This window comes from Penaeus chinensis, chromosome 36 (genome assembly GCF_019202785.1).
Source record: "Penaeus chinensis breed Huanghai No. 1 chromosome 36, ASM1920278v2, whole genome shotgun sequence".
Taxonomy (NCBI): domain Eukaryota; kingdom Metazoa; phylum Arthropoda; class Malacostraca; order Decapoda; family Penaeidae; genus Penaeus; species Penaeus chinensis.
Genome location: NC_061854.1, coordinates 30,580,741 through 30,598,026, shown reverse-complemented (window position 1 = coordinate 30,598,026; position 17,286 = coordinate 30,580,741). Strand labels below are relative to the sequence as shown.

Here is a 17,286-nt window from a genome sequence, read left to right as displayed (position 1 = left end):
TGTAGCAATTATTACATGCGCCATTTTTTTCAACCAAAGTAGTTCATATAAGAAAATATGTTGCTAGGAGAGCAGAATAAAGATTTTGAATCTATTTTATTAATTAAGAAGTTAATTTCTGAGAGTTAAAAAGATATGGGATATTTCATATTGATAATGAGAGTAAATGTTGTCTGTGATGATATCAATCTTATTTTGATACTCCGGAATAGTTTCCCATCAACAAGTTTCTCTCTGAGGCATTGGCGTAATTATCAATTTAAGTATCAATTGCTTCCGACTGTATTGTTATAAATAGAACTGTTCTTTGATGTCCTGTACACTGCATTGAGTTTGTTTTGTTATTTTGTTTACCTAAAAGCATTATTATCAAATTTTAGACTTCTTGCTTCTTGCAGCTAGTCTCCAACTTGTACTAACCCCCCAACAACGACATGAATAACAACGGCACTTTAACAACACGTATGTAAATTTAGGTAGCAGTTTGCCCATTCTTATTAAGATTAGTTAATTATGTATCATCATTTACTTTGTTAGTTATTCCATATTTTGTATTATGGAAAGGATGAAAAGTTTTTAAGAAGTACATAAATTTTGACAACCATTAGGTGTAATAGGAAGAATGAATATTTATAAGTAGTAATCTAAGTATGATATTTATTTTACATATTTGTATAGTAAAACAAAGGGAAAAAAATATGAGTTTGGGAAATTTTCATCCTTTTACTGCAATTTACAAATACTTGAAAGTGTCAAGACATTTGCTTAGAATTCAAGAGCAGAGATGCAGAGATTCACATTTTATTGCAAATGAGAACAAAAGTACTTTATAGCACCCTTTAGTACTTTTATGCTTATGATACTCCAGTAGTAGAATGATTATGGTTTTGAACTGTACTTGATATTCATTTGTTTCAGACAATCTTCAAGACTTGCTTCAAAATAATCCTTGGCCCTGACTTTTTCCAAAGCCCTATTTCTATACAATGAAGAGATAGATAATGCTGTTTTAAGGGAGTTTCATCATGAAATTCCTGGTAGCAGCATTAACACTGTCATTTCATTGATTAAATCTTGCTTGGGTCACAAATATGTGACTCACAATTCACAAATATATGGGATTAAAGATGCAAGATGCAAATGATGAAAATCATGATAATTGTTTTGTGTTTGTTGCAAAGGAAATCATATTGCATTTTATATTTGTGAGGAGTAGAATAGCTATTTTTTCTATAGTTTGTTATATTAATCAATAATATAACAATGACCTTCTGGATTAATTGGTAAGTCCCAAGATTATATCTCTTAGGCAAGAGAAAGCATAAAGTGCAGGGATGTTCCCTTGATCTCTGACTCACCCTGGAGGGGGTCAGCCCTTTAGAGTTCTGTTTTCTAAAAAAAATTATGCATTTTAGATAAAGAGTGCAGAAAAAAAACATTGTTGCAAAACTCTTATCGGTAAAGTATAGAAATGATAAACAGATGTTGACTCGCATAATATTTGAATACCCATCACACACCGTTTCCATATAATAATCATAGAAAATAAAACTGACCTCTGTACAGTACTTATGGAATTCCAAGGAAAGGGCCTATTTTCTCTTTCAAAAAGTTGAATGCTTTCTCAGTCATACAACATTCATAAGCTTAAATTTCAGGAATTAAATCAATAAAGATTTTGTTCATAGAGGTTGGGTTTCATTGTTTTCATTTGGAGAGGTGGCAGTGAAAGTGGAAAAGGTACACTTGCAGTCTTTATATGTGCTTACAGTGCATGCTTAAAGTTAGGACAAGGATGCTTTCCACTTCCTGTATTTACATTTCCTTTTTGTCCAAGATTCCAGTAACACTACATTTTTGGACAAGTATAGTTGTACAGTGACTGGCTCTGGTCTCAGTTAAGATTTTACAGTATCTGACTTCTCTTTTTCTTTAGATTGAATAGCCTATCTTCAGAACATATGGGAATGCTTTTATTTGTACGTATGTTCATATCTTTATCTATTATATATATATATTTTTTAGTTTTCATGCCATGATTATTTCAGGTATGATGCCACCATCACCAAATAAATCAAAAAGTGTCCACAAGTCATCAGGAAAACTCTTCCGTCATAAGGACAAGGAACGGTCTGGTAGTAGTGGAAGCAGCAGTGGAAGTAGTGGCAACAATGGGAGTAGTAGTAGCAGCAGCAGTACCAGCAGCAACAGCAGCAGTAGCAGCTGCAACAACAGCAGTGGCAAAAGGGATGATCCAATGGAACTCAAAGATTGCCCGTTGACTCTACCGGTGGTTGGTGCCTTGGACCATACCAGGTCATTACCTCGTTACACAGCCTGTAAGTATTCTTTGTTTATGCATTAACATAACTCTGTAGCTGTAACATATTTTCTTAATTCTTTCTATATATAATTGTAGTGTTTATTACTTCAAATAATCTAACTTGGAAGTTAAGATGCCAATGCGTGGTAAAAATTATATATTTTGCCAATTTACTTTGGCATTTTCTTGATTTCTTGATTTTATTTTGAAAAAGAGATCAGATTTTATAGTTTCAGCTCTGTATTCATACTGTTTTTCCACTTTTTACCAGTGCATTATTTTTAAGGTTACCTTAAGTTAAGAGGATAAACTTAGAAGAGGTTTCTGAGATGAGGTAAGGAAAATATGTTCATATGTGTATGGGAAGCCCACTACAAGTTGGTGCCCAGAAGTCAGTTAATGTATGGGCACTTCGAGAGAGGTTAAGGAAGTAAAGGCATGGCTGGTGAAATGATAAACTGAATGAATTTTGGGGGTTTTATGGCTATTTGAATGGAATGAATCAAACCCAAAATGTCAGTTTTAAAGGAATGGGTTGTGGAAAGCTTGAGATTTTAGTATTAGAGTTTTAGATGCCCTAGGAATAAATAAAGCATATTTGATGTTTTATTTTTTGGAGAATGTTTATTTGATTAATATGGTGACTCAACCTACTTCTGGTCCAGTCTTAATCCCATTTCTAACTAATCCTAACCCTAGCTAGCCCTAGCCCTAGGCCAGATCTTACCCTAACCCAACTGCAACCCCAACCCAAACTCAGTCTCACTCAGACCCAAACTACACTCATGTCTCCTCTCACAGTTATCTCCATGCTTCTTTTTTGATAGAATGATTACTAATATGTCACATCTTGTCTGGGGTGCTATATGTTACTCTAAGTATGTTTTTTTTTATGTATATATGTATTGTATACATGTCTTGCCTTTTTTATATATATATATAAAACTATGTTTAACAAGTATTGATTCTGGTGTTAGTTGCTCTGTGGGTATGCATGAAAGGTACTTATTTACTTAATTTTCATCCTCACTATTATCTTCGTAAAAAGCTAATAATCTGAACTACAGATCTAACTTTAAGGCTTCAATGACAATTTGCTTTTTACTTATTTAATTCTTTGATTCTACCTGTTTGTTCGGGCACTGGTAACCTCCCCAGTGCTAAGAGGTGGCTTCGTATCCTCCTCAGTGGTGAATGCGGAAGGGGTTTCCATGGAGGAGCTCGACGGACTCCAGCTTGAGTTGGAATTGCTGCTGTCATCCGTCCTGGTGCGGCAGAATGGCCTGAACAACCAGCTGAATATCATCCACCAGCTGGAGAAGGGCAAATATGTACCCAAGACAGTAAGTATGAAAGAGGTACTTAGTGCTTTAGTAGGGTAATAATATGTGGTCTAAATTATATGTGCTGTAGACATTGATGATGTGTGCTGCAAAATCATAAAGTGAATATAAAAGATTGGGGATAGACAATTGCCTACATCAGCATTTAAAGATTTAATTTTATTTTTTGTAGGCACTGTCAAGGAGAACTACAGTATATATAATAGTTCTGTATGTACCACAATGGTATATATTGTTCATATTTCAGTATTCTGTGTAGTCTAGATTCTCCCAACATATTGTGCTGAACCTGCTTGATCTGTTTACAGCCAGTGTCTCCTGGGAAGAAGATGAAACGTGATGACCCTGACAGACCATCTAAGAAGATGAAAGACTCCAGTGGCAAGTCTAGAGATGTCCTAGCCTCCCCTGGCCCTCCGCCGGGTGTCAAGCCGGCCAAGGTGAATAAAGTTAGTCTCATCTTATTTTTTTGAATTTTATATGGAATATATTTTTATAACTTCTTTGTATTGTTCTGTGATATGATAACCTTTACCTTGAAATAAATACATTTTTTGTGTAATATATATTGTGTGAATAACATGGGATATATAATTAGTTTTTCTTCAATTTTCTGAGATTCTGATTTTTCTGAAATCCTTTGTTACTGTATAGAAATGTGTAAAATATTCTGCCTGAGTTTATTTTCAGTTTTATGTATTTTTTTTTTTTTTTACTTGATGGTTTCTTAAAGGATAGTAAGATGGAGTTATCTCTGTTAGTTTATTTAACCTGTAAAAGGGCTTTTGTTTTATTTGTTATTTTTTTACTTGATAGTTTGTATGATGTAGTCATTTCTGTTAATTGATTTAATTGAAATGTATTATCATTTTCTTTTGTTGCCGTTTTCCTATGTTTGAGTTTTTTGTTATGGTCTTTGTTTATTCTCTAAACTTTCAGGTTAAGTGTTCCGTACAGAAATATGAACCAGTGTTCGATGTGCCTGACCTTGGGCCCCCTGAGCAGCCCAAACCTCCACCACCCAAAAATGACATCACCAATCGCTTCTGGGCAACTGTAGAGCAATATTGCCAAGAAATCACTGTTGATGATATAAAGGTGAGACCTGGAATTCTGTGAGCAAAGATAGGGTATACTATAATTTGATGTTACTTTTATCTTGGATGTGAATATTTATTGGAGGATTGGTAAAATGTATGCAAATTGATGTAGAGGCCTTGACTTGAAATTAATGAAGTGGTTTGTCCTTGAACAGATGCTTGAAGATTTGATCAACAATCCAAATGATGACAGTGATTACTACAAAACACCTCCCCTGGGAAGGCACTATACATTACGCTGGGCTCAGGAAGACTTGCAAGTAAGTATCCTGATGACAATAAAAGCATCATTGTTTATGATTCCTAAATGCTATTGCTGTTATTGTTAATCTGAAATAGAAAAAAAGGATTTAGAGGACTATCAGTAATTTGTTATAGATGTAGTATAAATATATGTATGACTAATAAACATATTTATACATGATAATGTGCTAAAGCTGTTGCACAGCATGTACCCTATTTTAAATCCTGTCTCCTCCCACTAGGATGAACAGAAAGAAGGTGTAAAACTTGCAGAGGGAAAGAAGAAAAATGTTAAGACAGATTCTAGTAGTTCAGATATGTCTGATAAATTGTTAAAGGAAGTGGATATGAATGGGTGAGTTTTGAAGTCCCTGTTATATTTGTTAGTTTCCTATGTTTATTATTAGCAGCTTGAATGATTTAGAAAATATGTTTACCTCTTGATATTTGGACTACTTTATATAATTTTTCTTCTTTTGTCTTTAACTAGTTTTGCCAGCATTATCTTTATATTTTCTAATAATTGTTTAACTGTGTATGAATTTTTTTTGTTTAGGAAGCAGACAAGGTTTAATTAAGAAGTAAGTTGTAGAATATATTTGTTCTGTATGTCTCCACTTCACACATTTGTTTGAAATGGTGCTACATCAGATCTAAGACATGTCAGGTACAGAAAATATAGGCTTTTATTTTGTTGCACTAAATAGATGAAAACAAAAAGATGCAGTAGATAATAGTATACATAATTTTGATTTCAGAAATATGACTTTGCTATGTTTTTTATAAGTAAAGTGATCAACATTTCTGTGGAACACTAAAATATACAGTCTACCACAGCTATAGATATTTCAAAGTCTTTAAATTCTTCTACAGGTGTAATGATGATGTAGCACCTTTTGGTCCTTTGACCCAAAGACTAATTGCTGGTTTAGTAGAAGAGAATGTTTTAGTGTCCGATATAGAAAATAAAGGTATGTATTCACTATATATGTTTTTAGATTTCAAGATGAGCTAAAAGCTTCTCGTTTGATTATGACATTTAATATTGCAAATCTGAAGTAATATTTTGGTACTGTATTTTTTGCTATGTGTAGGGTCCTTGCATTTATATTTTGATGAAGGGTGCATACTTTGCAGCTGTAGATGGTCTGGGCATAAGTCGACCGGGGATGATAAGGTCACTAGGGCTGGCAAGCGCTTCCAGCCTAGAGAAACGCATAAAGAAAGAACTTCAAGAACAAGGGGTCTTGGAGTCAGAATATGGAAATGAAGTAAGAAATGTTTTTGTTGGTGCAATTAAATATTTTGCTTATAATGCAGGTAATAACTGCTTGTGTTCTTTTATTAGAAAATAATAAGAAAATATTAATTATATCTTTCCTGTGTCCAAGGACGATGATGATGAAATCCTATCAGAATTGAGGAGATGTCAGGCAGAACTACGTGCAGTATCAGCCCACAATGCGCAGCAGTTAAGTCGTTTGCTGACCTTAGCCCGCGAATCCTTAGTTCGCCATGACTTGAAAAAGAAGCTACGAGATGCAGATCAAAAGGTACTATATGAAGGTCCAATTTCTTTAATCTTAGGTGTGGGGTAGAAAAAAAAAGAAAATACAGGAAAAATACAGGCAAAATACAGGCAGATTCAGCAGTATTTCTTGGTGTATTTTTTTTTTTTTACATTGTTTTAAATATCCATCTTGTTTCTGTGCATGTATTTTGGGTTTGTATGAATTGCCTTATGACTTTATTGAAGAGTAATTATTTTTAACTTTTTCCTTTTATAATTAGGAAATGTTCTCAGATTATGAACAGTTAATAGTATGTGAAAATATTTGATCCATTTCCTTTTTATTTTCCAACAGGTTTTAGAGGCATATCGTACAATAGCAGCTGCACGTCAAAAAAAGAAGACCCCCTCAAAGAAAGATAAGGACATAGCTTGGAAAGCCATCAAAGATCGAGAAGTAATTGTTCGTCAACTTGATTTAGCATCAAATAACAACTGCTAGATGTATCCTCACTACATGACAGGAAGTTAGAATGTATGTTCTTGCAAAGTTCTTAAATGAAGATGTCTGGCAGAAACTCAAGAAGCCTTATAAATTACTGTATTCATGAAAATGTATTTAGATAGTCATGATACTGAAAGAAAAGGTTTGATTAGTGTACTGTCTGTATGGTTTACTAATCATTCCAGAAGTTTGTGGACTGAGTTATTATCTTTTCATACGGAGATACTAAAATTTACATTGGAGGTGGACTGAAATAAAACACACAAAAGCTTTGATAGTGGAACAATCTGATATTCAGTCATGGATTGATTTGTACTGCAGTGTTAATGCGTTTTGTATAAGTTGCATTGTTTCAGCTCCACCCCCTTGACTTTTTGTTTATTAATATTTTATTATAGAATAATCTGAAAACGACTTTATAAGAACATTACTAGTAATGTATCAAAAGGATTATTTATTTATTTGTGAATACTTGTGCTTGATTTTTTAATATATATTATTTAGGGCAATCTTGACAAGGTCTTTGTAGGTGGCCAGGTATTTGGATCTGAGTATTATTTATTAGATTAATGTTATATATATTTTTATTATTGAGCAGTAATGATCACAATTTAGTGGTGTCTTTGAACTTCATATTCATAAAACAATTGGGTGGGGTTCTGTTTTTTTTTTTTAGAATAAATGTGGATATATTCAGGTATTCTTAGTATTTATGGATCTATAACCCACTTGAAGGAGAGTGGAAATAGTCAGGAGATTGATTCCAATTCCATACTTTCACAAATTTTTTGTACAAAATATATTAGGAATATTTAACAAACCATCTTCATTCTCTTAATTTTTTTGTAAGATACTTTGGGAACTATATATTTTTTTTAAACCCAGATTTGAAAAACAAGATACGAAGTGAGCCAAAGAATTCTAAATCTGTCGTAATTGCTAGATACTCCCTCTTTTTTGTTTTCTTCAGAGATATCTTTTAGACTTATTCTAGTATAATTTGCATTATAGGTTTGCAAATAACATATGAAATGTATCTGAAGCTGCTGTTTTTTGCAGTGTAAGGATGACTGACAGGAATCATGTTTTATGATGAATATTAAACATTTACAGTACTATAAGGTCTTTTATTTTCAAGATACAAAAAGTAAGAGGAATAATAAACAAATGAACACAGGTAAAATATATGATGGCCCCCTGTACTTGACATGAATAAATCTGAATATCAACTGCCAATAAATTACATGAACATTACTTCATTAACTAAATTGAAATGAGTGCTCTATATAATGTTAAAATCTATAGGAAAGAGAAGAAAGTTAATTTTTGTATATCAGAATAGCACCTAAAGTTTTTCAATGTAGCTTTGCATAATGAAGACTAAAAAAATAATTTGGTAATGATGCCATAACAGACACACAAAAATACTTGATTAAATCATATTAACACTTTCAATACATAAGTAGAACTCAGTTTCAATAAAGAAAACAAAATCTTTATTTCAAAGTAAATGTTAACAACAAACTTTAATAAAGCAACACATTTCTGACTGTATAAATGGACTCGTTGTCTGAACCAGCAATCAGTGTTGGGCCCTCAATGTCCAGCGAGTTGATAGGTAAGGATGACTGTGGAATTATACATGTTGTGTCAATGGCTCCACGGGCAACATCGCTGCTTAGCCAGACTGTGATACTTGCTCCTGTTGAATACATTACATATATATATATAATATTTTTTTTTAGATGAAGTTCAAAGGTATGAGTATAAAATGTAAAGAATAAATGATGCTAGCCTGATAATTATATGAGGTCTTTACATAAAAATTTGCATGTTCCTTTGAAAAGATTACAAATGAAAGATGGATCCTCGTCATAAAATGAAAACAAGCAATAATAAAAAGTGATACAGAAGTGCACAGCACACAAAATCACCCATTCATGCTTGCATACACATGAATATGCATGCACCCTCTCACACTCTTGCACCCACTTATTTATTTATTTATTTATTTATTTATTTATTTATTTATTTATTTATTTATTTATTCATTCAGTCATTCAGTCATTTTCTCACTCACTCACTCTCTCTCACTACAAACAGGCATAACTCACCTGCAGGATCACGAGATCCCTTGAAAGACACAGGAGTAGGCCGTGCAGAGGCAGAAGCATCCCAGTGCAAAAGTTGACCATCTAAACCACATGTAAACAAATGATCTGGTGCTGCTGGATGGAACCGTACTTCAGTAACTGGAAAATAAACACCTGAATAAGAGAAGAAAGCAAGCAACTGATTTTAACTCCTATATCCTGTCTGTCACCTTGTACTTTATATCCTGCCTCTGCTGTGTAGCTTTTACAAAGTATACATCAACTTTTGTGTTTCTAATGTAGAACACTAACTTGGTCCATTGTGTGCAGAAATGAGAGTGACAGGCTGAGCTATATTCCTCATGTCCCATATGGCCATAGCTCCATCTTCTCCTCCAGCTGCCACAAGGTGCTGCTGAGTTGGGTGTCCTGCAAGGTGACATACTGCAATCTGGAAAGAAAATTCTATGAAATCAGGCAAGGAAAATACATGAAAAATCAGGAGGAAAAGGGAAAGGGAGGGTGAGGTGGAAGAGGGCAGAGAGAAGCGACGAGGATAGGATGTAGAGCAGTGGTTTCAGACACCATGGTTATGCCCCCAAACGAGGATTGTGCAGGTCTAACAAAATTATTTTTATTATTCCACAGCTGGATATGCAAGTAAAAGTTTTAAAAAATTTAAACACTTGTTTTCTCTCCTGTTTCAAATTTCTAGACTTTCATGTGGGGTAAAGGAGGGATGGGAATGAGAATAATAGGAGTTAAAAAGATGGGAGAGAAGGGAAGAGCAGAGAAAAGAGAAAGGTAGGTAAGAGAAGAGAAGAGAAAGGTAGGTGAGAGGAAATACAGTTTGCTTTATCATAAGTCAGTAACTTCATATATGGGTAAATGTAAATTGATTTCTATAAAATTTTACCTGATCTGGGCTAAGAAGAGTTGCTCTGGCTGGTTGCTGGGCCCGCAGATCCCATAACTTAAGGTGGCCTTGCATGTTGGCTGTGACTACCTCACTGGCACGGACATACACTACTGCATACATGCTACAACCACCCACACTCTCTGAAAGCAGGATATAGGTGAATTTATTTGAGACCTAAATTGTGTAAATAGTGAAATGAAACCTATAATAAAATGGAGTGTAGTTAAAAATTAATTTTCATAATCCCATGTCAATTGTTGTACTAATCATAATTCATGTATGTGAGTATATATTGATGAATATTTTGATGAGGCATATTTTGATGAATACTTCATTTATACATTTCCCCCCTCAAATTTAGTAAATTCTTTGCTAGACTGTACTGTACACCAAAGATGCAAATTAACATAGCATTCACATTCTTCATACAAACCAATATGACATATACAAAGTCAAGGCTCACAAAAGATATTTTATCATTTAAAACTTACCAATGCGTCTTACAGGTTGATTCTGATTAGGATTTAAAATAACTAAATTGCCATCTTCACCAACAGATGCTATCTGGTCACCATTCGTGGCTAATGCTGTACATGGAACTGGGCCTGGAATAAAATCCATTTTAGAAATCTACTCAAAACAGATAGAGATTTTACTTTGTACATAATTATGATGACGGGCACTCCATCCTACCCATGAAAACTTTACAATTCATGTTGTGGGGATGAGCAATCACTATCTCATGTCTCTCAGGAGCTCAAAACACATTTAGTTTATAGGAAAAGATTTGATTTAAATGAGATGAATTATGGAAATAATAATGCAGGATATCAAAAGTGAGGAGAGTGTAAATGCTTTTTGTTTGCTTTCCTTTCTAAAAAGCAAATAAAAAAACACATGCAATTTAATTCACATCTTTGCCAATATTAATAACCCATTAAATAAAAGCCCTTAAAAATAAATATCTAGACAATATTACAACTGATTTTACAGCTACTTAATTATTAATCACTTGAGATTTAGAAGAATCTCTGCACTTCTAGATACATCTTGTGGACTGAAAGGATTCAGAAGGATGTTAACAGTATATTGATAAGACATTTAAGTCTTAATATGTGCACCTCACCTCCTAGAACAGTGTGCATGCGATCCCAAGTTGCTTTACTTTCTAACTGGTCATTGTTGCAGTGTTGAAAAAGCTTAACACTCCCATTACCTCCTGCAGTCGCAAATGCTTCCCTTGTGACATACTGTAGAGGGAAAATAGTTTGTACCATAAAAAAGAAAGAAAGATATAGAAAGTCTATCAATATCAGTATCATTAACAAAACTGTGTTCATGTTTAGAAGAACAGTAAAGTAATGCAAACCTGAATATCATTGACATTTGCAGGGTGAGCCAGCTGGTGTAAAAGGGTTGGCTCCTCTTCACATCCTGGTACGTGCCATACAGCTACAACATTTTCCTGCAGATGAAATACACAATTTAGTAGTTATATAGGCCACCTTATGAAAAAAAAAAAAAAAGAGATTTGATAAAGGACTTTATAACATTGCTCCTGGGAAGACTTATGATATTTTTTCTAAGACAACATTAAAAAAAAAAAGGTATGAGAGAGAAAGTCCAACCTCACAAAAGAAGAGAATTAATGCTTCCTGATGTTATACTTTTTATTCATATTTATCATTTCTCCCACACTATTTAAGACTTTTTCTCCAAGATGATCCTATAATTGGTTTCAAATAACAATTATAAACACATACAAGCCAATGAAATGTGAATACAAGGACAAACTTGAGCAAAAGCACAGATACTCACTCTCACTTTTATCCATAAAAACGTTCATGAGAGATCATCTTTGATGAAATGCTCTTCTGCATTTACTGCAGGTTAAACATTAGGATTTGTTGAAAGATATTCTTTGCATAACTCCTTGAGTGGTGACTCTACCAGGTGTGTGGCCTGAAAGCTTGACCCACACACACGCACACACTTATGCACAGTATCAAGACTCTTTACCTCCTCTATAACAATGCTATTATGTTATTTTGCCATTTCTGATTCAATATTTGTCATTTGTTATGCTTTATGAAGATGACAATAGACTATTTTCATTGAGCAGACTCCAAATTATCTCTGCAGGTAGTTTACACCCCATACAAAGATAGAACATTAACTAACAATGTTACTTGTATTATTTTTTTAAATTTCACATTCAATTTTCTGTAACACATCCTACATAGACAGTAATGCCTTGCTGTTATAATAGCTCCTCCTAAGCTCCCTTCTTGCTTTTCTGCTTCTCTTGTTTCACTCCTTGAAGAACATGTAGAAAACCCTCTTCCATAATCCTAGGTAACTTCAAATCTAACTGTTGCCAATCTGCTACTCACCACACTCTACAATGCCAGTTTTTTTTTTACCTGCTCTCTGGTGAGGATACTGCCATTATATCTGAACTATGAAGACCAGGGAACAACCCTTCAAGGAGTAACAAGGGCTTACTGATGGAAGAAAGTAATGCTAATAATTCTGACTTGAGAGTTTAGATATCAGAGTATTTGAGTGCTTTTGTCATAGTAGCTATTAACTGAAAATGCGTATAGTCCTATTTGTGTGACTTTTTTGTTATAAGATATATATAGCGTCCACTGATATAACTGGTAATTTGTGATACCACCATGATATCATCCCCCATACCCTTAAAATGTTTCCACCATAGCATACAATTTAAATGTCTGTTGTTGGTTTACATGACAAAGGTCCGAATCCACTGGAGGGGGTGTTGCAGGTTGGGACCTTCTTATGTGTATAGAAAAAAGGAGAATTTCCACTGAAATCCTGCTTCACCAGAATCTAACTGAATGTGTGTTGGTCTGGGAGGTGGAGAGCTGCTGGCAATTTGCACATAGGCTCAGTAGCTACTTAGAAAGCTAGTTACACATGAACATTCATGAGTGAATGATCATATTTGAGGTTCTATATTTTGTCCTGATTCTGGTTAATATAAACCTCTTTCTAATGATTTTGTCACTCTGAGGACCCCAGCAGTGAGGTCAGATATAAACAAACAGGCAAAGGAGCAAAACTAGAATTTTCTGATGGGGCTGGCTAAGTGCCTGACTATCAATATTCCTCAAAATAAAGTACTTGTAAGTGAAATATTTTGATAATTTTTAGAAAACTTTACCCCTTTATTATAAAGACTAAGGCGGATGTGAATTATATAAATTAGTTAGAAAATAAGGCAGTAACAAAGATTTCTCCTTTAACTGATCATATCTCTGTTTGAGACCTTTTTTGTTTAACCACAGATAAAAGAAAAAAGAAAAAGAAAAAAAGAGAATCATATTTAGATGGAATAAAATGGGAGTTTACTTATCAAAGCAGCTAAGCACTTATGCCTAGATATTGTGTATAGGGTAAAGGAATTAAGAGTAATAAGAGGAAAATAAATTATATAAAGAATTGCCAGTATGCCTTTATATATGTGAAAATTTCCAAATACTTTGCATGGGGTAGTAGGCATATCAAATGACTATTCACAGCCAAAACATAAAAATTATTGGTTAAGTATGAATGGTGCTTTGTAATTCAATGTGTTGCAACAAATACATACATATGTACATATAAGTATGCACATAAATATAGATACATTGTTCTGGCTAACAAAAAAAATATAAGGAACACAGATACCTATTAATCTATAAAGTTTTAACACAATACTCCAAATATTTTAGTTAGAAGACCCCAGGGGTTGCATACCACCCTAACAAACTTTACTCTCAAGACACAATAAGCACTGCGATAACAAATGTCAAACAGCTAATACCTGACAAGAAAAAGTTCAAGAAAGTGGAAGAATGAAAAATCCAAGCAAAGTTCTATTATGAAAAACTCAAATTGGTATTGCCCACGATAAAAAATAAATGGGCCTAGCTCATACACACAATTCATCACATATATCACAGTTACTACAATTTAGATTGCTGAATAAAGTTTGGGAAATGGAGTTAGGACTCAATCTGTTTTATATGGTGATGCCAGTTTCAGCATCATGAAGCACCAGTGGAATATATTATGATGCCAACGTTGGCGTCATAATTCCATTTTATTTTATTTGCTGCTGAGTGAACCCTGTATTCTGTTCTGGCTCTATATTTTGGACTTTGTATATTTTCCTAAAGATGCTATAGCTCAATCCAATATCACTGTTCCGACCAATCATGTAAATCAGCTAGACTATGCCCCCCCCTCTACCCAAAATGAGAAACTATCACTGGCTACATCACAATTTAACCCTCTGTGGTCCTACCCTTGTCCTCTATATCACCTAATCTTTACTTCACTCCTTATGGGAGAGAGAGAGAGAGAGAGAGAGAGAGAGAGAGAGAGAGAGAGAGAGAGAGAGAGAGAGAGAGTTTACCTTAGTTTACCACGAAATGAACTTGTGGCTTCATCGAATCTTTCTTTTCAACTTTCCATGTGTGTGTGTGTGTGTGTGTGTGTGTGTGTGTGTGTGTGTGTGTGTGTGAGAGAGAAAGAGAGAGAGAGAGGAAGAAACTGGATTGGATAAGAGACTCTCAGGACAACATATTCACAGTTACCACTTGTGGGTGAGTGCCCTGTATATGAGCAACGAGGGCCTTTTAAACACTCCAGAGCAAAATGGTTAATCTTTAGCAAGTGCGCCCATCCTATAAAGAATTACCTAGTCATCATCATATGCAGACTAGAATATGGGGGTATTCCAGATCATCAGGTTAGTAAATTATCATTCCTAGGCTGTATCTTACTGTTTACCTTGCATGTTGGTTGTATGTTGTATCCTGCCATAAGTATTGAGGATTCTTTGTCTTCTCAGGTGAGAAGACAATTATATATATGCATACCAAAGTCATTATATATATGCATACCAAAGTCATTATATATATGCATACCAAAGCATTATATGTTGCACTTTTTATTATCAACTTGTAAAGGAAATGTTAGATATGTAAACCTTCTTATCTTTTGTTATTCTGTCCAGTACAGACAAAGGTTACCATGTACCATGTGGTTGTGTGAAGCTGAAATTATACCTAACCTTCCATAAAATCATCATTACAATTCATTTACTAGTTATAACATGATCACACCTGCCGGAAAGTAAATCCTCAACTGAAGTCAGATCCTGTGGGTTTTTTGGGTATGTGGGGGGTGGATGGGGAGGGGGGGGCAGGGTTGATTTTGCTCATACTTTAAACAGTAAAGGAAAGTATAAAAATTAAAAACCCGATCCAAAAGCCACATTTCACATAAGAAAAGAAAGTGGAAAATAGATAAACCTGAGCCAAGATTTGGCCACTGAAGATTTGAAATGGTGTTGGGTAAACAAATGAGTGAGTGAAACAGAGTACCACAAGATCACTGTAAAAACCAAAAACCTTCCAAGCCTGGGGCCTTCACCTCCCCCTCCATTCGTTGTTTCCCTATCGAGGACTTCACCGGCTGTGTTTTTTTCATATCTTTATGACAGTGTCCTTAGAATTTCCTCATCTTCACGTGATTGTTATAGAAATATAGGTGAGCGCACCCTCCAGAGACTAAGTTCCAAAACTAGGGTATCGTGCAAACCCAAAAATCCGAACCTAACCTTTTCTATTTCTATTAATTCCCTAGAGCCCTTTATTAGTAATTCATGCCAACTTACAGAAAACTCAATATTAAGAACTCTGGCTGTGTGCAGGTGCTGTAAACTAGGTCTCTGGACAGTGATATGCAACAGGTTTTTTTTTTCATGTTAAATATGAGGCCACAGCAGCTGTACATGTATTAATTATGTCTCTTACTTCTTATGTACTATAAGATGGCTGTGTTCATTTCCTTCCATCTCTGTGCATTGCTCTCTCTAACATTAACTGAAATATATACCATTATGAAGACTGTTCAAAAATGCCAATGCATTCAGATACAAAAGTGACAAGGGTAAACACAAAATATGTTTAGTTTCAATAACATAATGGAACCAGCATGATAACTATGAACGTAAACAATTAAATTTGATATGGGACTTTTTTCAATTCAAAACTTGCTCTTCTGTCTTTTTCTAAATATTTACTAGATTTTATTACACTACTTTGGTTTGAAGCTACTTCAACAAGGTTAATCTTTACGGTATGGACGCACAAAGATAGGACAAACTGAAGATCATATTCTTGTAGAGGACAAAAAGTTGCAGTCCTCTGTACAAGAAATAATCTGAAGACATGAATGATAACACCACATATGAAGGAAAAAGATCGCGGAAACCACCGCTCACAGCCTAAGACCTCTCGGTGCTCCTAATTTCAGCTCTATCTTGCCGTGCACACTGAGGTAAAGGCAAAGTTCCCATGGGATGGCATTTGTTACCGAGAGCGATGCACCCTCCAGAGACTAAGACCCAAAACTAGGGTATCATGAGAATTTGTTAGCACGTCCTGCAAACTTACAGAAAATGCGACATTAAGAACTCTGGCTGTGTGCAGGTGTTGTGGACTTAGTCTCTGCGCAGTGATATGCAGAGGATATTTTTCTCATTTCGCGATAAATAGGAGGCCGAAGCAGCTTAGACTATTACTGACAAGGAGTTGCGGGAAGTCTCTGGCGAGTACGTCCGTAGGGTAAAGAATTACCCTTCAACCAGAATGACACACATACACCTTATTTCTGTTCGAATCAAAGGGCGGATGCAATAACAGTGACATGAAAACAATAGAGGAAATAAAGATAACGCCACAAATCCGAAACAAATCCCATCACAATGACATCCAGGCAAGCACAACCCCAAGACTAACACGACAACCAATCTTACGCAATCATCCCAGCTCCCAGTGACGAAGGTGTTGGTGTCGCCGAAATCCGAGGTGTTGGGAGGCTTCCATCTCACAGTCTTGACCTTCCTTGAGACATATTTCTTCGAAACGCTCGACGAGGAAATTGAAGCCGAACCCGCCATGCCGCCTGCCCAGCGAGCGCTCAACTACCCCGCCGGAAGGACAGTGGAGTTCAGGTTTTGGATGGTAGGATTCTGATTTTAAGACTCGAGGGGGATAATATGATGTATTTTGAATCAATTTTAGCGTTTCTGGGGTTGATTTTAGCGTTTGGGAGATGATTGATTTTGAATTTTGATTAGAGGATTGGTATTTGAGCCGCTTCACAACAAGGCGTTCGAGTACCACACCCAAAAACGCGTTACTACTCGTTCTCACGAATTCCTACTACCT

General features: G+C 35.0%; 2 protein-coding genes across 6 annotated transcripts in view; one reads left to right on the top strand and one right to left on the bottom strand.

The window, feature by feature from the left end:
* Positions 1 to 8,142, top strand: part of LOC125044661 (transcriptional adapter 3-B-like) — an 8,648-nt gene extending 506 nt beyond the window's left edge. For 2 of the 5 annotated variants that reach the window (XM_047641457.1, XM_047641458.1), the window contains exons 2-11: positions 2,049 to 2,339; positions 3,482 to 3,666; positions 3,975 to 4,115; positions 4,606 to 4,764; positions 4,922 to 5,026; positions 5,252 to 5,364; positions 5,883 to 5,980; positions 6,147 to 6,280; positions 6,401 to 6,562; positions 6,875 to 8,142. In XM_047641457.1, coding sequence (XP_047497413.1) covers positions 2,051 to 2,339; positions 3,482 to 3,666; positions 3,975 to 4,115; positions 4,606 to 4,764; positions 4,922 to 5,026; positions 5,252 to 5,364; positions 5,883 to 5,980; positions 6,147 to 6,280; positions 6,401 to 6,562; positions 6,875 to 7,021 — 1,533 coding nt within the window. In that variant the 5' untranslated portion in view covers positions 2,049 to 2,050 and the 3' untranslated portion in view covers positions 7,022 to 8,142. Of the gene's footprint in view, positions 463 to 2,048; positions 2,340 to 3,481; positions 3,667 to 3,974; positions 4,116 to 4,605; positions 4,765 to 4,921; positions 5,027 to 5,251; positions 5,365 to 5,882; positions 5,981 to 6,146; positions 6,281 to 6,400; positions 6,563 to 6,874 lie in introns of all 5 variants that reach the window. The other 3 variants (XM_047641454.1, XM_047641453.1, XM_047641455.1) reach the window with 3 other exon arrangements.
* On the bottom strand, positions 8,137 to 17,065 carry LOC125044662 (nucleoporin Nup43-like). Its single transcript, XM_047641459.1, has 8 exons — positions 16,872 to 17,065; positions 11,406 to 11,501; positions 11,163 to 11,286; positions 10,528 to 10,641; positions 10,034 to 10,176; positions 9,430 to 9,568; positions 9,139 to 9,276; positions 8,137 to 8,726 (listed from the first exon to the last, which is right to left on the bottom strand). The coding sequence occupies exons 1-8, from the start codon at positions 17,013 to 17,015 to the stop codon at positions 8,551 to 8,553; spliced, it is 1,074 nt and encodes a 357-aa protein (XP_047497415.1). The 5' UTR covers positions 17,016 to 17,065; the 3' UTR covers positions 8,137 to 8,550.
* Between the last annotated feature and the right edge of the window lie 221 nt (positions 17,066 to 17,286).

Bases quoted from the DNA above. Each gene is read 5' to 3' on its own strand.
- LOC125044662 (XM_047641459.1), bottom strand. From the start codon at position 17,015: ATGGCGGGTTCGGCTTCAATTTCCTCGTCGAGCGTTTCGAAGAAATAT. The intron at 11,502-16,871 runs GTAAGATTGGTT...TTTCATCTGCAG, and splicing joins CTGGGAGCTGGGATGATTGC to GAAAATGTTGTAGCTGTATG. The intron at 9,277-9,429 runs GTTAGTGTTCTA...TTTATTTTCCAG, and splicing joins TTCTGCACACAATGGACCAA to TTACTGAAGTACGGTTCCAT.